We start from the raw sequence: 25660 nt of genomic DNA on the forward strand, positions 1-25660 counted from the left end.
TCCTGCTCCTGTCTGTCCCAGATACATCCATAAATTGCAGTGTCATCTGAGGACGTCTGCATTTGACATGAACGTGTTGTGCTCGGGGGCCGAGGTGTACAGGGGAGGGGACAGTCCCATGTGGTGCTCCAGTGCTGCTGACGACAGCTCCCCCAGCCTGACATACTGAAAGTATATTCGGACAGTCCGCTATCCAGGAAATGAGTTGTGAGTACACTCCCATCTCCGTTAGATTGTCGCTCAGTAACGGGCTGGATGGTGTTGAATGTGCTGGAAAAGTAGCATTCCCCTTGTCCGAAATGCAGTGGATTGAGTGTTGCAGATCTGGGGCCTGATGTGACGGAGTAGGTGCCCCTCTCAAGGCTTTTCACAGGCTTTTTTCCCTGAGCCCAATACCCTCAGAGCCAGCACTCCATCTCAAAGTTCAACAGGAAGAATCCTGGGAGCAGAAAACAATTCATATGGGGGTGGGGGGTGCAGGAAAAAACAAGTAAACTGAAGGGAAGCGGCGTATTCGGCATGTTCAAGGCTATCCGTGAACAACATAAGTGGCCAGTAATCATGTAGACTACAGAACATATATGAAGTATTCAATACAGTCAGTGATTTATTGGATGCTCAGTTTAATGCCACTAATATGAAGTACAATCAGGATGATATTGTGATACTGAAAAATCCTAGCAGTGGCTGGAAATGGTTGGGCTGAAGGACAGAACCAGTAATCATGGCAGCAGAGGATCAGGAGCTGGGTACAGCATCCATAGCATCCAGCACCGTGTAGGATGCAGGTGAGAAAGTTTAAATACAACACAATTCAATTAAATAGATGATTTCACTTTAAAATATCATGATAACAACTTTACGTACAGTCCCAACATCTGAACATTGTTTGGGAACAAACGCACCCGATGGCAGTGTGAAGTTTTCTTGGAGGCGTTTCACCACTCATTGAAGTTTCCTCTTCGGTTCTAAATGACCGGTGGGGAGTTGAGATTTTTATTTGGACTTTAATCTCACATATTGTAAGGGTTTGTTAACAACCCACTACTCACCTTTGGTTAGGATATTGTTCAGATTAAGATGCAAGATGTCATTACAGTTTGTTGTGATGTATGTGTGTGTGTGTGTGTGTGTGTGTGTGTGTGTGTGTGTGTGTGTGTGTGTGTGTGTGTGTGTGTGTGTGCTGGTAATAAAACACTTTAATTAAACATCCACAGAAATGTGTCTTGCCATCATTTATTTAAATCACCTAAACTGAACCGCTATGTGTGGTTTATGTTTTTGGACTTCCCCTCTCCTTCGCCTTCTTCGCATTGTTATTTTCGTGATTATTATTATTGTTGCTGCTGTTGTTGTTCGTATGATTATTATCATTATTACTCTTGGTAGTAGTAGAAGTAACGTTATTTGTACTGTTAGTATTATTAGTATATTTTTTCAACTTGAAGGTGCGTTTCAGGAAGTCCGCCGCAACAACAAAAAAAGGAACCTTCCTACGTTTCCGTCCAGCTTTCGGGAAGTGTGAAGTCAGACGGCTGCCTGACTAGCCCTGAATGTTATTACCATTTTTCAGACAGAGGGACCATGGACACTCATGAGCCCGGGGACTCGTCGCTCTTCACGAAATGACGCCGTCGCCATGCTTTTTGTTCTCTTGTGCTATCAAGCCGTCGTCCAAGGTACCTCGTTGAAGTTCACAGCTGAGTTTAGCTTTTAGCTGGCTAGCCTTGTTAGCTCCTCCTGGTGTGCCATACTGTGCTATGTTATGATGCTTTGCCATGCTGTAACACCATTTCCGCTGCGTGCGAAACATTTAAGAGGTCAAAACCCACACATGCCTCTGCTATTAGTTGTAAACTTAGTGAGATTTTCAATTTAAACTCTAACGTCTTATTTTTAAGTTGTTTTTTAAGTTAAATGAAAAGGCCCTAACCTTTCTAATCGTCTCTGTAAAAGGCAAACAGAGACACGTTAACAGTAACACACTATTAATTCTTCTTTTCCCGAGACTGTAGTCTTTTTGCTACAAATACTTTAGTCAGTTAGTCTCAAAAGGTTACGTGGTTAGTGAAATGAGGAAGTTGCTTGGAAATGGACAAAGGTTTGAAATTGAATCTGTACTTTCCTAAACTGATTCCCAATCTTTCCATCGTCACTGTTTCTGTTCCAGTATTGTCTAAGGAGAGGCCACCGCCGCCCCCGCAGAACGTCTATGTTGATCAGTGGGAGATGAAATGGACTCCTGCCACAGAGGAGAGGAACATCACTTACACCGTCCAGTACTGCAGGTGAGGCTGATGAACAAACCCACCCTGATGTCAGCCAGCGGTTTTGAAGCCGGTCGTCATTCAGTCCTGGTACATAGCCAACGCGAGCGACGCAGTGACGCGTCGGGCGCCATGATGCGTTGCTGCGTCGAAATATGATACAGTCTGTCACTGTGGGAGTAGCTAATGCATGTGATGAACTTATTAACCACCATGTAATACAACAGAAGAAGACCGTGCGAAACATCACGGGTGAGGCGGAGAAACTGTGCGAGCTTGTGCAGGTGCCCCCACTTCACGTTGGTACTCTCATCCACGACTGACGCAGAGAATGCACGGACAGAAATTGCTGTTGCGATGGGAAACGGTATAGAAATAGTCAGAGAAGGCTGGGTAAAGTGTGCGGAACAAATTGGGTGGGGCACATAAACAGCAAGGGTGGCGTGCTACCGTCTCTTATTGCGTCCTATTGCCGGCGCCGATTGAGCGACAAGTGCAGCTTTAAATAAATCAAGATGACTCCCAATAAAATAATGTACTCCTCCTCAGTAGGTATTCTTTGATATTGTTGGCTCAGAACCATTTATAGGGATAATAATGTCTCAGTAAATGACTCTGTTGCTGACCCCTGGTGTGTGAGCAGTGTGTGGGATTTCACTTATGGCTCGTGCGTCTCGCGGCCACTGTTTACACTATGAACGGATGTGCGGCGCTCGCGCATCTTGCGTCGCATCCACCGTGAAACGGGCTTCATACTTGGGCGCTCCTCAGTCTGGTTCACTCCGTAACAACCCCACGCAAACACTGGTTGGCGCCTTTTTTTGTCAACGGGGTTCATTTTTGGTCCTGCTTCCTGCTAGACTTTCAACAAAGGAATCCGTTGCCGTGCCAGTGCAGCTGCGAAAACAAACACGAGCTGAGGGCTGCCTGGTGCGATTGACAGCGAGGAGGAGGAGGAGGAGGCAGCCAGGTGTGAGCTGATTGGGCATGAACAGGCATCCGTTTCTGGTGAAGATGAGCGGAGCAATCATTTCATTGTCAAGGAAAAAGATTGAAAGTATATTCAAAGCCTCAACGACGGACGCTACCAGTGATGTCTAGTGGTCATGCACGATTATAGCAGCGATGAATATGGACGGGTACTGACTTGGTACCTCAATAGCCCCCGTGCTGACGCAAATGGTAGCAACCAGACCGAACAGCAACGCAGATTAAGGTGCCACTGAGTATTTAATTACTGTCCCCTTAGCTCTATTGCTGTGCTGACGCTATAGGTCGCAACCTGCAAAAAAAAAGAGAAGAAGCCAAGAAATGCACTGTCTTTGATAGCCTGCGAGACCCCGCACCATGTGGACGTGGTAGCAGAGAGTCCCAGCCTCGTCTCGTCTTTGGGCGGCTAACTTAATGTTGTTAATGTGTCATTTACATCGAGTAAATAACTTATCGTTCTTAAATGAATGCATGTAGGACGAACTAGCAAACGGCGTCATAATCTCATACAGTAGTCTTTTTGTTGTTTGACGGCAGTGATTCCCTTCAGCCTGGCCAAGAAGGCTCAGCTGGCAAAAGAAAAAGTGGAGGAAATCCGCAGGGCAATGACAAAGTCTGTGGTGAAAGACCTCCATGCATTTTCACGGAACGGAAGAATGATGCCGTTTATCACCAGAAGTCTAACATGTTCATCTTTTTGCAGAAAAACTGCTGCAAGTTTAAAGTTGCTCGGTGTTTAAATATTGAAAGTTGATTGTGTTCTGTATTGCTGCTGGTTTTGATACACTGCTGTTTTTATTCTGATTATTATGACAGTTTGTTCTGCTTTTATTTTATATTGGTTAGTTTATTTCTTAGTCTTGGTAGTGGTATATCATTTAAATTAATATTCTGTTCAACTTGCACGTCACAAAATGCGCCGTTTTTGGACAAAGTTTGTATGTTTTTTCAATTCTTTAAGTACCTGCTGGGGCACCTTTTCAAAAGTACCAGTTTGGGACTGGTATCGGATAAAACCTTAACGATACTCGCCCCTAGTCATGAACTTCCAAATGATTCACACATCACGTTGATTCGAGTTCCATCAACGACAACAACAAAACAAAAACAAAAAACGTAAATATTAAAGTCAGTCTTAAGCAGCTGAGAATCATTGTCGGCCACATTTTGAAATGTCGCTTTACTAGTAAAACTTTTGAATGACTGTGTTGCGCTGTTGCTACTCATTAGGTGTACTTGAAGTGGGGTTCAGATTAATATAACACATTTTTGCTGTGAAGTGAGATCACAGGTATTTCAACATCAGTGCTTTGGTAGTATGAGTTAAGGATTCTGGGAAATTGTTGTGCAACGTTGTGCGTTCCGGGAGGGAGCCCCAAGCATTTTGCATCTCCTTATAATGAAGGAAACACTGCAAGTGATTGGAATAAGTTTCACTTTGACATATGAAGCCTCGAACGTCATCAGTCTTGTGATCACAGGGATTTGACACATGCCTCAACACGGTTTTGGAACGGTCTGCTTCAATAGAGTGAAACAGGCTTCGGAGCATAGACTGTATATAAATATGGACACATACATATGGATTTTTTTTCAAGGATGGTTTCTGTCATTTTAGGTAGTTAATATGATGTTGACACATGTTCAAGTGTCTTTTCTTTTTGAATAAGTTTCGTTTTGGTTACTTAGCTATGGGAACAGGATGTGACATAATACCACCAGTTGCCGTGCCAACCACACAGTGAAGTGGTCCCGTGGGACTGTGAGTGTTCTAAAAACAATCCTTAAACACAAGTACAGTGTATGATCCAACATGTCCTAAAGGAGGAGCAGGAGTCTGGAGGAAGTGTGGTCAGGTCATCGGTATCATGATTCCCCTTTCGTACTGATGACGTCCACGTCCCTGGGAAAATAGTGTCAGTTTGCCCATTGCAAAGATGTGGGGACATGTTGTCCATATTTATACAGTCTATGCTTCGAAGCCTCAGTGTCAAACATCTTTCTGGTGATGTGTGGGTGTTCATGTAAATCAAATTGACTTTTTTTAATAGTATTGATTGTATATCTTATAGGCTCTAAAACTATCATCTAATTATTTTCTATCTAACACTGATAATGCCCATCTGTCATTCAAACTGACAACGTTCCCTGAATTAGGCATCGATGCCATGACTAATATTTTAGGCTTCTAGTTTTGTTTTTTGCCAAGAGGAAGTTACTGTAAAGAGTTTTATTTCCTGGCACAGCCGACAGTCAGCGGTAGAGCACGCAGTGTTCCGCAATTGAATCATAATCATAATATTAATAATAGTTTTAATAGTTTTGATTATACATGATAGGGGAAAAAAGAATAACATTAGCAGTGGTTTTTTATGTGTCGTAGTTTAAATAATGGTCTTGCTCCCGTTTCTCGTTCTTAGCTCTGACACCATTTGCACCGAGTGGAAAGATGTACCAGCCTGCACCCAGATATCTTCAAGTTTCTGCAACGTCACTTTGCTCAAGGCTGAGGCCGAGCGCGCCTGTGTTAGGCTGCGTGTGCAAGCGGACAGACGGGGCAGTTTCTCCAAACCAGTCAACGCTTGCAGCATGAACAGTAAGAAACCTAGTGCTGGCATCAGTTCAACTGATGCATTGTCTCTTCTACAGCACGTAGTGGGCACACACATAGTATTCACACAGATATAAAGTCAGGAAATGACAAATTTCAGTCCTAAAATGTCCTTTATTTCTCAGCACGTGTATGAACTGAACAAAAATATTGACCTGATGTCGTGGACTGTAATTTCTAGGAGTTAAGCATCCTAACCAGGGTGTAGAAATATAGTTGTAGAAATGTAGTTGTGGTATTTGTAGTTTAAGTCCTTAAAGTGGTTGATGTGTCATGTGAGCTTTCTCAACTACCAACATTTGTAATTGTTTCCAGTTATTGCACTTGTCATCTATTCGTTCCCGCCTGTCTTTCTAATGCTATCAACGCTCACATTTTGATGCCTGAAGATCAGTGGTGTTATCTTTAGTCTTAGCGCTGACACATGACCAGTGGCTTAGATCTGTCCTGACTGTCGACACTCACCGTGCACTTCTAGGTGACTCCTGTACTCCTTGGTTCAATCTGACAACCCGGCCTAACTCCTTAACTGTACATCTGAGCAAGGACCATAGGCTGGCTGAGAAACATGCAGCGCGCGCAAAACACAGAGTTTACTTCGGCAAGGAGGGAGACACACCGGAGGTAAACATTTCGATACATTTTTCAAGAGTGCACGTTTGGTCAAACGGTCCAGATTTTTGAAGGCTAAAACTACGCTGTTGTATCACTGGTGGCAACAGAACCGCTGACGACAGCCAAAATCTGGGACGTGTTCCAGTTCTATTGACTGTTAGTTTTGATTATAGCTATCATTTCACTATCACTCAGATTTCCATATTAATAGTTAAGAGAGAGGCTGGAATTTCTATCAGCGGTTATTATTAAGACATGTCTTTTGAAGGGGAGCTGTGGAGTAGTGGTGAGACAGCTTGGGCTTCGAAGGGTCACAGGTTCGCCTCCCACCCTGTCCATGGCTGAGGTGCCCTCCGACTGAACACAATACTGTGTGAACAAATCGAATGTAGAGATGGATTTTCTCCATGAGGGATCAATAAGGGAACAATTTATTTTATTTTTTTATCTTAAAAATGAATATTCATGTAATGAGTATTAATTACTGAAAATGCATGTGCATGTATTCTGCAATTCTTTCCACAGGGTCACATGACTACCTCCTCGTGTTCCTTCGATAATCTGAAGGGAGGACAGCGGTACTGTGTGAGCGTGGAGTATGTTTACGATGACAATCCTGTCGGCATGCCCAGCTGTATCCAGTGTGAAGTCATTCCTTCCTCAAGTAAGAGCCGTGTTCGAAGCTGCAACACACACCAACGCTGTTAAATTCAACCAATGTGACGCATTCTAGTGCTTCTGTTAGCTCTGTGTCAGGGCCATTGTCAGCTTTTGTTGAGCTTGGTGACACGTTTATCTAAACATCAGCATAACTGATTGGTGGAGGCTTTCAAAAGTCACGCTTGTAATGTTAGGATCTTCTTAGTGTAGCTTTTCTTTTAGAGTGTTTCACGATAATTTTAGTTGAAACGCTTTTGTTATGTTGAGGCAGTCAAATTATTCAATCTCGCAAAGTTTGGTAATTGCTTTTATTGATTGTCTGTACTTTCCATTTTGCCAGGAGACGCGAAAACACCCGTGATCATTGTAGTCGTGATGGTTTTCTCAGTTATTGTGATAGTGGCTTCAGCATACATCTACTTATTCAAGCGGAAGAAAATCAAAGAGTGGCTGCAACCCCCATATGAGATGCCGGATGTGAGCAACACACACGCTGTTCAACACACTGACCAAAACTTTGCTGCTTTTCCCAATTGCAAAGACACATTTTTAGAACCTGTTCACCAGTTTCTTAAAGCTATGCAGATGTTCACAATGTCTTTTGAGCTGACCGTAAGTTGGAGATTTTATTTAGCCAGGTTTGATGTGGATCAGAGTGCTGTGCTGTGAAATATTTATTCTATAAGTCTATTAAAACTAAAAGTAACTGTGAGGAAAGCATGCAGGATAATTAGAGATTGACTGATATCGATTTTTTAGGGCCGATACCATTTTTGTGTGTGTGTGTGTGTGTACATCAGCGTTGGCCATTGGCCGATACTTGGATATTTAGAGCCAATACTGTTTTTTCTCCCTCCATTTACATGATAAAAATTATACAATGGTAACAAATGTTACAAGTCTCAATTTAACCTAAAGCATGAACAAAATAAAAAAATAAATAGGTAAAAAGAGGTAGAGGGGTGATTCTAGGGTCCTTCTTAGCCAAGTATGTTTAGCTTGTAGACAGAAATAGTCTCGGCTTTAACATCAACACATTTGCCTACCAAAAGCTTAACAACACATCAGCTCCAGTCTAAACTGTGGACAGTGGTTGATTGACAACCTGCACTATAAGTTGCCAGATAGAAAAAAGACCAACTGAATAACAACAACGGTAAAAGTTAAGGCTAATAACAGTGATAATAAAGTAAGATCTTTGTTTGGTAACCATTTAAAAAAAAAAAAAAAAAAAAAAAAAAAAAATTATTTTTAGGGGTGTTCCACATGACTGTAAGCATTTTCCAGCGTTAGGCACTCTGCTAGTGGGGGAGGGGCCATGTATGGGCTGCATAGGTTGGCAGCATCTTCAGTAGCACAGGGCTGCCTGCGGATGCGCCAGTCTGTAAATCTTGCCAAGGGGGAAAAAAAAATGTATGTTCACTGAACGTACCCGTGTATCAGCCAATACCGATACCAGTAGAAAACGCAAATATCGACCCGATATATCAGTGGATCTCTAAGGATAATAGGAGCGGATGTGTGTCTCATCAAGAATTTGATGTGACAAAACAAGGCAGAGATGGAAGAAAACAACAGAAGCATTTTGTAGCAGGAAAGGAAGGGGTTTCATTTAGGGGGTTAAAAGCTTGGGGAGCACAGGGACAGAGCCCTAAACAAACTGACAAACTGAGCATTTGTAAAAAAAAAAAAAAAAAAGATAAGTAAGAGATGAGTGAAGCCAAAGCAAGTAGAGCTCCCCCTGGTGTCTGGCTGCAGTATAGATCATAGGCTCCACCACCTCTACAGTGGGGGAAATAAGTATTTGATCCCCTGCTGAATTTGTAAGTTTGCCCACTTCCATAGAAATGATCAGACTCTGGTTTTTATGGTTGTTTACTGGTTATGGGTATAGACAGAATATCAATCGAAAATGCATAAAAAACACACAATCTAAAAGTTATAAATTGTTATGTATTTTATTAAGGGAAATAAGTATTTGATCCCCAACAATTCACTTAGAATTCAGGCTCCTACAGATTGGCTGGTGCGCATGTGGCACACAGCTGTGCTCAGTCAACTAATTACCAATACTCCTGATCTTAACTCGTCATGTATATAAAGCACACCTGCTCTAAGAATCAGTTTCTTACATTCCAACTTCTACAGCACCATGGGCAAGACCAAAGAGCTGTCAAAAGATGTCAGGGACAAGATTGTAGACCTGCACAAGGCTGGTATAGGTTACAAAACCATCAGCAAAAGGCTTGGTGAGAAGGTGACAACTATTGGTGCCATTATTCGCAAGTGGAAGACCCATAAAAGGACCATCAACTGTCCTCGGTCTGGAGCTCCCCGCAAAATCTCGCCTCATGGAGTGAGGATGATGATGAGAAAGGTGAGGGAGCAGCCTAAAACAACACGGCAGGAGCTTGTTAATGATCTGGAAGCAGTTGGGACCTCCGTCACCAAGAAAACAGTTGGCAACACACTGCGCCGTTATGGATTGAACTCTTGCAGTGCCCGCAAGGTCCCCCTGCTCAAGAAGGCACATGTACAGGCCCGCCTTAAGTTTGCCAGTGAACATCTAAATGACTCAGAGAAGGCTTGGGAGAAAGTGCTGTGGTCTGACGAAACCAAAGTTGAGCTATTTGGCATTAACTCGACCCGCTGTGTTTGGAGGATGAAAAAACGTGAGTATGACCCAAAGAACACCATACCCACGGTTAAGCATGGAGGTGGAAACATCATGTTTTGGGGCTGTTTTTCAGCAAAGGGTACAGGGCAACTTCACCGCATTATGGGGCCAATGAATGCAGCCATGTACTGTAACATCTTGGACAAAAACCTTCTTTCCTCAGCAAGAACACTGAAGATGCCTCGTGGGTGGGTTTTCCAACATGACAATGACCCAAAACATACTGCCAGGACAACAAAGGAGTGGCTCAAGAAGAAGCATATTAAGGTCATGGAGTGGCCTAGTCAGTCTCCAGACCTTAACCCGATCGAAAACCTGTGGAGGGAGCTGAAGCTCCGAGTTTCCAAGAGGCAGCCAAGAAACTTGAAGGATTTAGAGACTGTCTGTAAAGATGAATGGGCCAAAATCCCTCCTGCGCTGTGTGCAAACCTGGTGACCAACTACAAGAAACGTCTCATCGCTGTGCTTGCCAACAAAGGTTTCTCTACAAAGTACTGACTTGTGTTGTGCTTGGGGATCAAATACTTATTTCCCTTAATAAAATACATAACAATTTATAACTTTTAGATTGTGTGTTTTTTATGCATTTTCGATTGATATTCTGTCTATACCCATAACCAGTAAACAACCATAAAAACCAGAGTCTGATCATTTCTATGGAAGTGGGCAAACTTACAAATTCAGCAGGGGATCAAATACTTATTTCCCCCACTGTATGTAAGTGGATGGGACTTGGGTCAAACTAAAACACTAAAATAAACATCAAATACTTTTTTCTCAAGGATGGGTTCTGTCATCTTAGGTAGTTAATATAATACTGATTTATTTTTAAGTGTCAGTTGGTTATTTGATGCTGTAAAAACAGGATGTGACATAATGGAGACAGTAATAACGGCTGATTGATGTTTCTCTGTCCTCTAGATGCTCCTGGATCCACTGCCCGAACGGCACATTTTCGTCCTCCCTACAGGCAACAATGAGGAGAACTATGATGTACTTTCAAGTATTACTCTGAATAGGTCAAATTAGAACGACGACAGCCGTCCTCTCTCCGCTCCTGCACCACCTTCTCCTCTCTTTGAACTGTTGGAGACATCCCCACTGATGTCCCCTCACACCAGGGGTCGGCAACCCTCAACACTCAAAGAGCCATTTGGACCCGTTTACCACATAAAAGAAAACACTGGGAGCCACAAAACCCCTTTGACATCTAAAATGAAGATCACACTGCATACATCGTTTTCACCTCTATGCTAGGCCCATAGTGTGTTGCATTTATGAAATGAAATAACTGCTACAGAGAAAACGAAATTGCATTATGCATACATAACAGGGATTTATCCGTGGTTGACTTACCTGGGGTCGAAAAGTTCAGTAAATAGCGGGCTTACCACCAGCGGGTGTCGCACGTCGGCAGTTGTGACGTATATTTTGAGCGACAAAAAAATTAAATACATTTTATTTTACTGTTACAAGATCATCATCAATTCAAATTTAGAATTATATTAAAAAACCAACGCACTAAAATAAAAATACATTTGAATTAAATACTCGACAGCAACTAGTAAATGTGCTGCAATGCACTGTGGGAATTCAGTGTTTTTTGGTTGTTTGATGTTACAACCATGAGTGTGGTTTGGCATTCAGTGTTATTCAGTCATTCAGTTGTTGTGCAACTCCTGCTCGTTCACTGATAAGTGACTAGTTAGCGTGAAAAAGTGAACGGCTTTGATCAGTGTCCTTGCTCCGCACCGCTCGCCACAGAGAGAGCCGCAGCAGAGGAACGAAAGAGACGCATGCGGCACCGGAGCCGCGGGTTGCCAACCCCTGCCTCACACTATTCTGAGACCGATAAACAAGACTCGATTCAAAATGAAAACTCGCGCTTATTTCTTTTACATTTAACTCATATTACAGCAAAGCTTGAGACACTTGCCAGACTGAACAAGTTCACCAGCTCCATTTGGTTTTTATTAATCACACACTCAGTTTCTTCTATTTCACAGAAGCAGCAGCAACTTTTATTAAGTGTAACTTAAAGTTGAAATGAAAAGGGCAATTCATGTGTGCCTTTATATCATTCAATGGATGAGGGCGACCTCACCATACAACTACTTGACACTAGTTTTAGGAAGATTTCCACAGGTAGTTTCTTAGAGACAAGGATGCTGTGAATTCTGATAAGACGATTTGATCTTTTATAGCGTATCACTTCTCACTAATAATTTCTCTGCACTTTTAAACAATGACCACAGCGAAAGTTGTAAACACGTCAACCCTTTTCACATTTCTTACTCAGTCATTAACGTGGTTTGGGGGGAAAAACTAATGCAAGAGGGCCAAGATGAATTGATGATGAATTTTAGTGGAATAAATGCAAGATTGCTTCAATTTTTTACAAAACGTGCATTTTGTATCCAGAGGGTCAAATATTAAATTATGATGTTGTTTTTTTGTTTAGTTTTTTTTTTTTTTTTTTAAATTGTTGCTGGACACTGGGTAATTGTGTAATTTTGTAACAGGCAACATTGTAATTGTAAGCCTCCGTGTGACTGAGTAAAATCGAGGTTGAATGTTTCAGGCGTTTTACTCTTGAGTTCATTTGGAGGCGATTTCGATCCCACTTGTGCTGCTCGAAGCATGAAAACATTTTAACAGACAGAGTGATACCTATTGGTTTGAAAAATCCACTCACATAGGGCTGCACTGACTCAACACTGTTCATTAAAGGCAGATTATAAACTTTTATTTTCTCTGCACTGCATAATCTTACACTGGTCAGACATAGCATCGTGACCACCTTCCTAGTATTGTGCAGGTCTCCCTTGTGCCTCCGCAACAGTCGTGACTCATGCTGCCATCGGGGGGTGTCATTGCTGTGGGGCGGGGCTGCCTGGTCTGGTGGTCTGATCCACATGAGTGGACGCCAGGCCCAAAAGTTTCCCGTTTTGTCACTGGATGGTAAACGTTATTTACTTCTCCTGGCTTAACCTGGTCATAATGTTGTGGCTGATGTGTGCATTTGCGATCGTTTCCTTTCACTTACCCTAATCGTTTTCGGTTCACGCGTTCTCGTGCGCTTAAGAATAGGGAGCACGGATCGATTAAGTTGGCATGAGAGAGAGAGCAACTTTGAAAGAACAAAAAATGGAACGACGCAAAGTATGTAAATAAGAAAACTAAGTCATAAACGTATCAACTGTCCGAACTGTCCGTGGATTATGTGAACGTGACCGTGAGAGCGAAGAGACTAAAGTGCAAGTGCAACTGGAGATAGAGGAGAGTACATATTTGCGTGTTATTGCAGAGGCAGTGTGGGTAATGCCATGGATGGGTCATTTCTACACTTATTCGGTCAATGTTGGTTATGAAATATATTCGCCTACAAATCCACTCTGAGCTACAGCTGCCCACGGGAGTGAAAGACGTAGTGTAACCTCCTTCTCTGGAGGACAACTCCCCATTTCACATCCCACTGCAGGAAGGGGTTGGGCAGATTTGCCTTGTTATTGAGGAAGAGACCTAGTTTTAGATCAGAGTGCCAACACAGACAACAACAGCTTGGTTCTGGGCTCTACGACACCGAGGCTGCAGTTTGACCCGGCACAGCGGGTCTCTAAACCTGAGAGAAATGGTGTGACTGATCGTTAACGGTGAGTCCTTGCTGGATTTAAATCCTTCTTTTTAACATATGTTTCCTGGTTCAGCCAGTAATGAGAAATCCATTGCACTCACTTGTTTCCTACATGACTTAAACCAAAATGAAGGCTCGATACCAGACGCATCGTGAAAATACGGCTCAGATTCAGACGGGTTTCAGAGTTTCAGACGGGTTTAGAATCAACAAAGGCAGGAAGGGTGATCTTGGATCAGCTGTCACAGTGACTCAGCATTTAACTATCAGGAAGTACAGGCTTGTCTGGATTGAGAGCCTCCAGAGATTCATACAATTGCAATGCTAAACATGGAGGCTGGGAAGATATTTCAGTACAACAATGAAACTGAAACGTTGACAATTAAACTCAATTATACAGTAAAACAAACAAAAAAAAAAGTCCCCTTTTGAGCTCAAAGTTTCACCCAACTGTCGACAAAGTTCTGGACACCACTGTACTATGAAGATTGATTTATACTTAAGGCTTTTATTTAAATATTACTCAATATGCAACTAGGACTGTAAAATATGGCTGAGAAATGGCAGGAAATTGAAACACTCTAGTATCCCAGACCTAAACATAGTACTTGAATAAGTACTGTAGCTGACTGCTGTACATTCCCATGCTGCACTTTTGCAGACAGCCTAGAAAAGTGACCGTAAAGTGTGTGACTGCATGTGAACAGGTGTCGTCCTTTCTGCCTCCAGCCTGTAGGTACGTGGCGCGGAAGGTTCGGGCTGCAGTGAGAGGAGAGGCCCAGCCAGACAGCAAAAGCCCCACAGGATGACAACAGGCAAGAGGTGGGTCAGGTACAAATGATCACAAAGAAGTCTGAATATATGTATATTATATATATAGAGAGAGATTTTTAAAACTGAAAATTTGAAAAAACTTTTTAACTCGGGGGTTTATTCATTATAATGTGAATAACATCAGAACTTCTCACGCTGGTTTTATGTATAACTGAGAATAAGGCAAAAATTGTTGAAAAATATTGTTGAATATATGTAAATATACATGAGAACATGCACGTGTGTGAATACATAGTGTCATATACAGTATATGTACATGTAACATCTAAAATACAGTATATGATTACTATCCAAAGCCACCTTTATTTTCTTTTAGTACTAAACCCTGAGGATTTGAGGTAGAGATCTGCACAGGCGTATTACAGTCATGAGGCCTTGCCTGTGGTCAGACAAAGATCGTGTGATTGACTCAACAATCCTAACAATTCCTAACAGTGCAACATTTGTAAAGAGTAAAAAACAAAAATTTAAAAAAGTACAAGATAGAAATACTAAATCCCATATATGTAAATATATTTCCTGATAGATCACATGATATTTTCCAATGTGCTGCAATATATTTTTATTTAATGACATGCAGTTTAAGGTCTCGCAATAAATGCAAAACCAGTTATAAATAATTAACTCCATCCCTCCCGGGGAGCTTGATCTTTGCTTGATATTGTAAAAGGTTTGTTTGTTCGCGTTTGCATTTACCAGAATGTGTTGACTTGTTGATGAGTCTGGTCCCTGTGCTCCTGCTGTTCATTTCCCTCACACTGCTGGCTCCTCTGGATACATGATCTCTGTTCAGAGCAAACTCAATCCCAACTCCTAATCTAGCCATGAAGAAAGAACAACGGAGCATGTCACAGCTCTCCACCAAGCCTTCCCTTCAACCTGCATGTGAATACGTTGAAATTAAACAAAAAGAAAGAAATCAGAGTCAGCACTTTAAGTCTGTGCACATTTAAAGATTTTAGGTTTGCTGCCTCTGTACTTGTGCACATGAGACCCAGTAACAGTTTGAAACCATCCCACAGAGCTGTTATTTACTTTTTAGAGCTAAGCAGTTTTCAGACTGCTTCCCGTTCTTCATGGTTTCTCAACCTCTGTTTCTCCCTCTCTCCCTCTCTCTTTGCAGCGAGAAAAGATGGAAGAATGAGCGCTAAACCCGCCCCCATTCCCCATCCAACACGTGAAGTAGAGCCGTTGCAGACTGAAGAGTGCAGGTCCTGAAAGTAAACCGAAAGCTGGAGGGCAGAGTGGGAGCGACTAGAGGACAGACACATAAAAACCTCATCCTTATTTACCGCAATATCAGCCGACTAAATCTGGTTATCTATGTTCCCATCTCAGTTTCACTCTGACACACACAGACGCATCCATTATGAAAACCCAGACAAATTAACCCTCCCTTGTGTTGAGCTCTCACCTGCTTCCAGCTTTCGGTATTCTTTCTGACTCATCCTTCATCCAGCGCCGCGACCGGCTGGAGTTAGCAGACAGAATGAAAGCCTGATCACCAATTCCCTATCTGAGGAACTGATCAGTCTGGATGAATATTGAAGACTGCTGATGACGCCGTGTCAAATCATACACTCATGTACACTCAGGATTGTACTTTCTTCTGAATGTCAAGTTAATAAATTTAAGTAAAAGATGAACATCCTCCGCGTGCGAGTTTTCTTGTGGTGTTTGAGTTCAGTGGTTGTAAAAAGATTCACCTCTTCTTTGTTTAACGGCACGTAACATTAATTACAAAATCTTGGCAAAACCATTATGGGAGATTAGAGCCAGAAAACAGAAAACAGGAAAAGACTTTTTGACTGGTCTCTTTTCTGGAGATCAGGCTAAGTCATGCTTCCTCTCTCTTTTTTTTTTTTTTTGCAGCTGACATTAAATAAAACCACTCTTCTTAACAGTTTTGGCAATTCCATGCTGTGTCACTTTGTCTCTTCCTGATTTCTCTTCTATAATTACTGAGGCATTTAAACATGTAAAACAGCGCCCCTCCAAATGTTACATAAAGAGCGGTAAAATACGTATTAGACTGTTGTGAAGGGGAGTCACACAGAGTTGACATCCTTTGGTGGAAAAAAAGGAGAATGATGAACCAATGTGGTGAGACTGCTGCCTTGACCTCAGGACAACATAGTACTGTCATCATCAGGCCATCATCAGCCATCAGGCCGTGTGTGTGTTCTTGTACAGCTATCTTTCTGAGAACCACTTTAAGTTTTATACCATCAGACTGAGGACATTTATGTCAAGTGAGGACATTTTGGCTGGTCCTCACTTTTTGGCTGTTTTGAAGGTTAAAACTCAGTTTTAGGGTAAAGATTACAATTAGGTTAGGGTTATATTTAGTGTTAGGGTTAGGGTTAGGCATTTAGTTGAAATGGTTAGGGTTAGCATAAGGGGCTAGGGAATGCATCATGCCAATGAGTATCCTCACAAAGATGGCCATGCAAACGTGTGTGTGTGTGTGTGAGAGAGAGAGAGAGAGAGAGAGTGAGGAAGGGCAAGAAAAAGGGTGAAATTCAAATTCGCATTCAAAATTCGACTTTCTGACTACAGTCCTTGTCCCAGTTTACATGCAGCGGAGAAAATAGAATAACTGTTCTCCTCCTCCACACTAGGTGGCGATACGTGTCTTTTCAGCGGATTAATACCACGTTAATACGGTCCAATTTCCGGGTTGACCTATTACGTCATATAATAAACAAGAGTCGTTCATGCGGCGGACCAGCATTTCAAACAACAACCAGACAGATAATAGTACTTTTCTTTTCGTCTCGTACATAATGTGTGCGCTGCTTCTGGTGCAGGTAAGATGTGCGCTATCCCTCAGACGGTTCTTCTACCGGCTCTATTTATCTTCTTCTTCTTCTTCTGCGACTGGCTTTCTTGGATGTTTTTGTTCCGGGGTCACACGCCACTGCAGCGGTTGTGGAGCATGCGCACACATATTATCCGATGAAAACTGTGATTCACTGTATACATGCCGGAGAAAATCGAATTCCAATCGCATTATCTGGGTGTCTCAATTGGATAATGAGAACTCTGATTTTAGTCAGAGGAACGCGTTTACATGCACTTAAGTTCTCCTGTTATAGTCCGATTAAGGCAATAGTTTGTTCAAAGTGTCGGTCAGATAACAAGCACATGTATGTCCTGGTAAAATTAAACTGGGTGCTCTACTACCTTGCTTCATTACCTGAAATAGCAACACACTGCAACATACTAGTTTATGTCCCACGCCTGCTATAGGCAAAATTGTTAAACTGGGAGGTTTTGTCTCACTTGGCTTCCTCAGAAACAATCCGCATGCCACGTCACTGGTGCAATTACTAATACTTCATCTCTTTTACATGTATGAAGTTTTAGTACACACGCACATCTGTAGTAAATATATTCAGGCTTTCAGTTAGTTATTGTATTCATAAATACACAGGATAAGATGTTACAATCCCTCGTGCCATGGTACGAGGCGAAACACATTTAGAAGCCCAGTCCAACTGAAAAACCGACCAGCAGGCTAGCAGTCAGCTAGCAGCTAGCAACCGACAAGAAGACACCGGCTAACTAGCCTAGCCAACAGCAGCGGGTAAGAAGTGATGGGACATGCGACTACACTTCAGCCAACACTTAAAGTAAAAAGAAGTTAAAATACGATCATTATCTCAGCGTGCTTGGTTCAGTCTGCTCACCAATATCAAACCAGGTGCTACAGTAGAACGCCGTTTCAGTTGTAGTATGAAAAGATCTTGTCAGGTATGTTTACCTGGAATGAACCTAACATTGCATTGTGTGGTGGTTAACACTGATGCCTCACAGCGAGGAGGCGTTGTGGAGTTTGTTCATGAGGTTGATTGGTGATTCTGTGAGTGTGAATGGTTGTTTGTCTCTCTGTTGATGTTAAAACCGACGGTGTAGACGTCAAGTATGAATGCCAGCTTTACTTGCTAGCCAGTTTATATACTTAGCAATTTTCACAGATAAAAATTACAACGTGCATCGCAATAAACATGTTATATAATAAAACAGAGACACAGTCGAAAGAGATGGCAAACAAGACACTGACACATGACGCAACGTAACCAACTACTCTAATCCAGCCCATAATATTGAAGTCGCTCTTCTCATGACAAATTGACATTTGAAGTACATTCCATTGATTCTGAATGTTTTATGGGGAAACACAAGAAGTCTCTGATCATGGATAAAACAGCAACGTTTATGTACAGCAGTTTGGTGCAGTGAGGGAACTAATAGCCACAGAAGGCAGATGCTTTGAAAGAGCATTAAATATATGGTTAACTTGAACAAATGTCCCTAATGTCAGATGTGTACTAGTTCATTAACAGACCCTAGTCTGTTGTCAAAACTCCCACCAAGAAAAATCAACGAGTCCAGTTGTTTTAGTTTTAGTTTTGTTTTTTAAAGCAGTGTAGGGACTTAAAAAGCTGCAGCCTTACTGAAGGAAATATCATCACTGTATGGGTTAAAAATGTAATCAATCCTCCAGTTTGATAATAGACGACTCAGAAACATGCTATTCCAGATGCTTCTGCTTTTCATCCTCTTGGTACTCCAGCACCGATGGGTTGATACTCACATATCTGTTATGTTGCTTACATCACATCCTGTTAATAATCCACCATTAGACCATTTTTGCACCGTTGGTCACGAAGAAATTACATTAAGACAGTTAAATGTTCATTTAATAGTTTAGTGCCTGCAATGCAATAATCTATCACGCTTATGTGTATTCATGATACACGCTGCCCATCATAAAAATTCCCAAGCGTGGTGTTTATACAGCCTAAACACACTCATAATTTTAATGTGTTCTTTTATCTCTTCTTTTTTAATGTCGTTTTATTACATATTTATCTTTTATTGTTTTATTCTTCAATTAAGCTAAGTGCCCTTAGCTCGTGCATTTCTTCCTGGTCACCTTTGAACCTATTGCCCTCCTTAACCCACGGAGTCTCTCTCTCTCACTATCAGATCTCATGCAGATTTATCCCTGTGGGGTGGGATTGTTAAGCTGCACATGGCAGGACATTGTGCTTTGAACCTTTCCTGTTTCCACTGCATCGAGCTTTGCACATCTTCCATAATTCGATTTGGTCTTCCTTCCGTTTCCTGCTCTAACTTTAAAAGTTCCTTCCTTGGTTTTCCCTGTCTAGCGTCTTCCTATTCTTATTTATCTAATGTGTCTGCTTTCTACATTTCCGATCACTGAGTGATGATATGTGGTTGTGCAAGGTCACCCAAAGTAGAAGTACAGCAGAGTGGGTCTTCAACATCCTCGACAGATACCTAGAAGGAAATCTGAGTGGCCTTTTGCGTTCGGAAAATCTTCTCGGAGGCACAAACACTTACCTCACCCTGACAGAGAAAATCACTGTATTCACTCAAAGTCCCGAGATGTGGGACAGGCAGCTGCCTTGATCATGGGAACACTTAGAGAATCTGAGTGAAGTTGCAGGAACCAGCAATTCTGGAACCATCACAGTGATCCTGTGTATTAAGCAGCTTCCCTGAGAGGATTATTTCAAAAATTATTACACAAACACAAACGCCATGGATACAGTTGGTCCCTGCCATAGTCTGTATAAATATGGACAGCTCCTCAAAAGTGAAGACAAAACAAGCAGAGCTCCCCCTGGTGTCTGGCTGCAGTATAGGTCACCTCCTCCATGTTAGTGGATGGGACTATCCACTGACGCTATAGAAACAGGATGCGACATAATGGCGACCAGCAGGTGCCATGCCAACCGCACTAAAAAGCGGTCCTGCGGGACTGTGAGAGTTGTAAAAAAAAAAAAAAAAAACATTTTAAAAACAATTATAGTGTATAATGACTCTGGAGGAAGTGCGGTCGGATCAGGGATAAAAGCGTGGCTCCGTGTGGCTGCCGTCCATATTTATACAGTCTGTGATCCCTGTCATATTTATATTGTGCAACACCTGTAGTATAGAACACAAATATTGATAATGAAAGCACAACTCTCAGATCACCATGTTCTGCGGCGCTTGCCAGAGAGCCCTCATTCTTACACTCTTACTACTTCTTGCCATCAAAGCTCTCTCCGTCCTCGACAGCACTTTCACGCTGGAGTTTTCATCCACGGCTTGTTACTGGGCAACGGACCTTCTTGATGGGAACAAGCTTTTCCTCAAAAAAACGTATGTACTTTATCACACTCAGTGCCATGCCCATAATTTTCTTGAAAGAGTTTTCAGTCAGTTACACTGTAACACTATATCATAATCCTGGAGGACTGTCTCCTCACAACGGGTCATGTCTAGCAACTGTTTTTCCTTAACTTTCTGCCAAGTCAAATCTCCGGTTTTCTCCAGCAACATCCTGCCTTGCAGACGTTGCATCATTCCTTAAAAGTAACACACAAAACAAACTAAATTTTCCCACAGTCCAATATCTAGATGGAAATCGTCTGATGAGAGATCAACCAGCAGGTCACAGTTAGATCAAGCGAGGCCAGAAACGAACAGTCCAGTTATGCATCCTCAGCTCGTGTTGTGACACGAGGAGAGTCAGACAGAGCAGACGTAAAATGCTGCTGGCGTCTGAGTCCATTCTTTTTTAACCTTCTGGGCTTCTCTTCTTTGTCTGCGTCTCTCTCCAGCTGTGCTATACCTGCTCTTCGACCTTGTCGGGGTCCATGTCCACAGCGGGAGCCACCTGCGTGGGCCTGCAGCAGCCGGCGCACACGTACTTCAGGAAGCAGAGGTAGGCGCTGGCGGACATGATCCCCGTGAGGATGATGATGATGGTGGCGCCAAAAGCAGGGGACACGGATTCATCCAGGACCGACTGGAGACCTCCTTTGCTGGGCTCACTGGTGGGCTGACCTGAACACAGAGACAACGGCAACAGCAGCAACTCTTTACGGGATCAAGCCCTCTAATATTTACTCTACTTAGGAACATTTGCACAGTATGCACATGGTTTATGAACAGTATGGTTCCTCCCTACGACACAGGACTCTAAATACAAATCACCTCTTTACAAGTGTGACAGTAGAGTTCTAACCACTGTGGTCTCGCTGCTTCCTTGCATTGGCCAAACTGAGTGTCCTGCCTGTTCCCTGACACAAAGCCACTCTCTCTGACTTCAGATCAGTCTAATTCGATCACAAGCGGCCAGCCGGACCAGCAACATAACAGTATAATAACCTGCACTTTTTTTTTTCCTTTTGTTTTAGTGCAAAGACGAACAAGTAAAGCAGGAGAATCTTTACATTTAATAAACTATCCTTTAGAAAGAAAAATAAGTGCAATTGAGGCGTATTGCTGCCTTCAAGGAGAAGCAGTTTTCTACGTAATTTTCATACTTGGCTCATGGGTATGCTTGACACCTGTGCTCAAAAATCCTCAGCTGGCCATCGTCCTCTGTGTTCTTCCCCACACACTTACCCTGAGTATTGTTTTTCACGAGCCCAAGCTTTAGATAGAGAGATAGATCTTAATTTCCTGTAAAGATATTGAGGTTTTTGTTTTTTTTTTCATTTTTTCTCTCTTTAAAGTGCAACTTCGATGAGAAATCCAATTACGTTCAGGACGCATACAACAGAAGACAGAAGATTTAATAAATTCTGCTTCGCTGAACCACCACCACCTGTGGAGAAACTGTCCAAAACCTAACAGCGTGAAAAAAAACCCTCATCTGTCAACAGTGACCAGATGGAGGGATTCTCTCCTCATTTGCTGCGGCGCTGCCTCAATGTTCTTAATGAGACACGGAGGAAACACAGAAAGAAAGAAACACACAGTGAGATCTGACAACACAAATAAATAAATAAATAATGCACTTTAATTAGTCACATCTATTCCTTTTTTTAGGCCGGAGTCAACATGTACCAAAGTTTAAAATTAGATTTGATGCTTATTATTGTTGTTGAAATTGTAAAATGGTGGCAATAAGTGTTTTCTACATGAGTTCATTGTGTACATTGTGTCTGCTACGTTGAAGAAAACATGCATCACATGCATGTATGCGGGTGTCGGGGGAGAACAATCCTGTAACCACACTCTCACGGATTTTAAGGGATGGCACTGTCAGTCACAGTCAACAGCACAGTGGGGACTCCTGGAAGGTTGTCTGACAGCTACTGTCGGATGGAAGGTCATGACATTGGGATGAATTGTTAAAAGTTAGTGTAATCCAGCTGAAACTTTCCCAGAGCTGTGATCAGAATTTCTATTTAAACACAACTGATTATCTCGGTAACTCAGTGAGTTTTGCTCCATTTACTCGCAGGCTTCAAACAACGAGGAAACCATGACTGGGATAATAAGAAATTCTGCTTCATCTGACAACAATAAATAAGAAATTGGCTGAAATGAGATCAGCACTCCGTGACAAACTTGGTAATGGACCGTTGTACATCCATAAAGTTGCAAGAATTTATTTTTCAGACACATTTTTTCTTTTTTTCTTCCTATTCATACACATTAATTTGTATGTTTGATAGAGACTTGATTGGTAAAGTTTTGAGAACATATACACTGTGTGAGATGATGTAATATATATATATATATATATATATAATAATATATATAATATAATAAATATAATATCTGAATATATTAATAAATCTTACATATATATAATAATATTAAAGGGTATAAATCTAATATATATATATATATATATACATATTAATATACATATATATTTATATGTAATATATATATATACATACATATAGATAGATATGAACTACAACTATAATTCATCCTGGAAAAATTGCAAAGGAGGAGTCTTGACAAGGCAGGCTTTCAGCAGAGATAGTTAAATGGGTGACTGAAACAGTCTGGAGAATAATCTGGAAAGTACTGGTCATTGTTTTGGACCATAGACCGTGTAAATATGGACAACGTGTCCCCACTTCCTTGCATAGGCCAAACTGACGCTATTTTCCCATGGATACGGGGCGGTGTCATCTTGTGACTTTGTAGCCAGAGTCTGATCAGTACGGTCCTAGAGTGGAGCCACAGGGAGCCCCTATATCCATGACCAAAACGCCATGATATTTTTCACAACTCTCACAGGGCAGTCATTTAGCTAAATTGAACTGAAAATAAATGAACTGAGGAGGTGGAGCTTATGACCTATACTGCAGCCTGTCACCAGGGGGAGCTGTACTTGCTCTTATCTCCTATGTTGATAAGATTATTACATACTCGAAAAATTCCTCTTTTAAAAGACATTTGAAACAGAAAAGCTGCACCTAATTTGCATTGATCATGCACACGCAATAGAAAAAATGAAATGCATTGGGATTCAATATTTAAATCTATTAATAATTAATTAATTGAATGGAAATCAGACCAGCGGAAATCAGCACTTTGGTCTGATGAGTCCAAATCTGAGCTGTGTTGTGTGAGATGTGGATGTGGGAGGACACATGATGGTAGTGTGTTCAGCAGTAATAGGTAGGAATGATTTCCCATTCATCCTTTATTACAGCAGAGATGAGTGAGTGAGTCATGTCAACAATGAGATGTCTTGTCCATGACTCTCCATGTCTTCGGTATTAATCAATCTAGAAAGTGATAATAAAAAAAATAAAATAAAGAAAAACGTCCAATCTTTTGACTGGTGTATCGATTATCATTACATTACACTACACATATATTATACCTACGCGTTCCTGGAATGTGCATGTAGTTCTTGTTTAGTGTAAAGCCTTATGAGTAAGTATCATTTAGTGGTTATTTTCGGGGGAATTCACTTTGTCAAAAACATTTTTATAGCCGGCTCGTCACTTCTACCCTCTCAAAAAGTGACTTTTTTTTTTTGGACTATCTAATCAACAGTTATCAGAGATGCAGGAAGCTGTTCATTAAAGAGTCACTAATTTTTCACAAATTTTAGAGCCATTTGTAGGGCCCCGTCACATACCTTGTTTGTTTAATGAGACATTTTACAGTTGAAAATAAAAGAAAAGTGCTTGAACTTACCATGTCCTGTTATTTTGATGAGAAGTGTTTTTTATTGGGTGAAATATACCCGACGTCAGTGATAATTACAGTGCTCTAGGGTTAAGAAGTCTTGTTATATCACATCTGACCTCTGTTTAATGATGTACCACATATTTATAACTAATTGAATTGAACTAATTACTTTGTGATGTAGAGATTTGCCATTGCTTTCGACGGAAACACAAAGACGTTGAGGAGGTCATTTTAAATGTGCTAGCGTAGAATAGTTGGTTTTTGAATAAATGGAATCTGGCATCTGCCTCTAGACCCACGGATCCTTTCTGGATCTGGACACAGCTTGCGCTGAATGATAGTAGTCGATAGTACGGCTGGAACTTCGACTGAATGCCACAGACAGTTCAGCATGCATAGGTGGACAAAATGAATTTAACACCGAGTGTGTTCTTGCAGACCCTCAACCAGCAGGGCCACAACATTTTTTAGAAACAATTACCCCTAAAGGAAAAGACAGGCGCTAATTTCAGTGCTTTCTAAGTATCTATGGTGACTGGGTTGGATTATGGTCCACTCCTTCTATGCCAAGAAGAAATAAACCGTGCAGGTCTACAATCCTTTCACAGCCTTTAGATGAAATCATCCAGGGGAGAATGCATGTGTGCAGGCAGCAGGGAATGCAGGGACTTTTAGGCAATAAGAAGACAAAAGAAGACACATGGTAAAACAAACAAACAAACAAAAAACAGTGAAACTATCAAGCTGAAAAACGAGAAAAGAAAAGTGTGTGTCGATAATACTCACATCCGCACGCAGTTGGTAACGCAACGCAGACGAGGAGGAGAGCGGTCACCGGGAAGGAAGGGTTTGACAACATTTTACAGCGTCTGGTCCTGAGTCTGCAACAAAAGAAAACGTGCGTCTGCTCCACTGTCTCCGTGCCACTGGATTAATGCACCCCGCTGATGAATCAGTCCACGCAAAACTCACTCTGTGCGGAAACTGTCACCATTAAATCAGAGAGAATTATTGATGAGAGACTGTCTGACAAATCACCACGGAGCACCAGGCAGTCGAGAGGGGGGAGAAAAAAGAGCGAGCATGGACAGAAAACTTACCTCTGCGTGGCTCATCCGCGTTACTTTCTTCTGAGAGGGCGATTACTTAAAGAGGAAAAACACTAACGGGGCAGGTTGTAAGTGTTCTGTGTGAGGTCCCGGTGTGAGCAGAAACACGCGCCGGACTTCGTTGCAGCGCGTCCGCGTTTCCACTTCCAGTCTCAAAGCAGGATCCATCCAGCAGGAGCTCTGGAGACCACTGTGTTGGATAAGTGTGGGTACAGAATGGAAGACGGGGAGTGGTTTCATGGCTAACCATGATTTTGCATCCAGGTCTGAATGAAACTGGAAATAATG

General features: G+C 41.9%; 1 protein-coding gene and 2 long non-coding RNA genes across 3 annotated transcripts; 2 read left to right on the top strand and 1 right to left on the bottom strand.

Annotated features, from left to right (window-relative positions):
- The first annotated feature begins 1486 nt into the window (after nucleotides 1–1486).
- ifngr2 (interferon gamma receptor 2) lies at nucleotides 1487–11292 on the top strand. Its single transcript, XM_047600167.1, has 7 exons — nucleotides 1487–1679; nucleotides 2171–2288; nucleotides 5678–5853; nucleotides 6347–6492; nucleotides 7009–7147; nucleotides 7484–7620; nucleotides 10742–11292. The coding sequence occupies exons 1-7, from the start codon at nucleotides 1595–1597 to the stop codon at nucleotides 10847–10849; spliced, it is 909 nt and encodes a 302-aa protein (XP_047456123.1). The 5' UTR covers nucleotides 1487–1594; the 3' UTR covers nucleotides 10850–11292.
- A 1496-nt stretch (nucleotides 11293–12788) lies between these two features.
- On the top strand, nucleotides 12789–15934 carry LOC125017264. Its single transcript, XR_007113825.1, has 3 exons — nucleotides 12789–13473; nucleotides 14184–14276; nucleotides 15412–15934. It is a non-coding gene; the product is annotated as an uncharacterized LOC125017264 (long non-coding RNA).
- A 2158-nt stretch (nucleotides 15935–18092) lies between these two features.
- LOC125017753 lies at nucleotides 18093–25531 on the bottom strand. The gene is made up of 3 exons (XR_007113879.1): nucleotides 25364–25531; nucleotides 25050–25247; nucleotides 18093–21155 (listed from the first exon to the last, which is right to left on the bottom strand). It is a non-coding gene; the product is annotated as an uncharacterized LOC125017753 (long non-coding RNA).
- Nucleotides 25532–25660: the final 129 nt, after the last annotated feature.

The sequence above is a fragment of the Mugil cephalus genome, chromosome 12 (assembly GCF_022458985.1).
Source record: "Mugil cephalus isolate CIBA_MC_2020 chromosome 12, CIBA_Mcephalus_1.1, whole genome shotgun sequence".
NCBI classification, from domain to species: domain Eukaryota; kingdom Metazoa; phylum Chordata; class Actinopteri; order Mugiliformes; family Mugilidae; genus Mugil; species Mugil cephalus.

Excerpts from the sequence above, each read along its gene's own strand:
- ifngr2 (XM_047600167.1), top strand. The coding sequence starts at position 1,595 with ATGAGCCCGGGGACTCGTCGCTCTTCACGAAATGACGCCGTCGCCATG. Across the intron at positions 5,854-6,346 it reads CAACGCTTGCAGCATGAACA|GTGACTCCTGTACTCCTTGG; the intron begins GTAAGAAACCTA and ends GTGCACTTCTAG. Across the intron at positions 7,621-10,741 it reads CCCCATATGAGATGCCGGAT|ATGCTCCTGGATCCACTGCC; the intron begins GTGAGCAACACA and ends TCTGTCCTCTAG.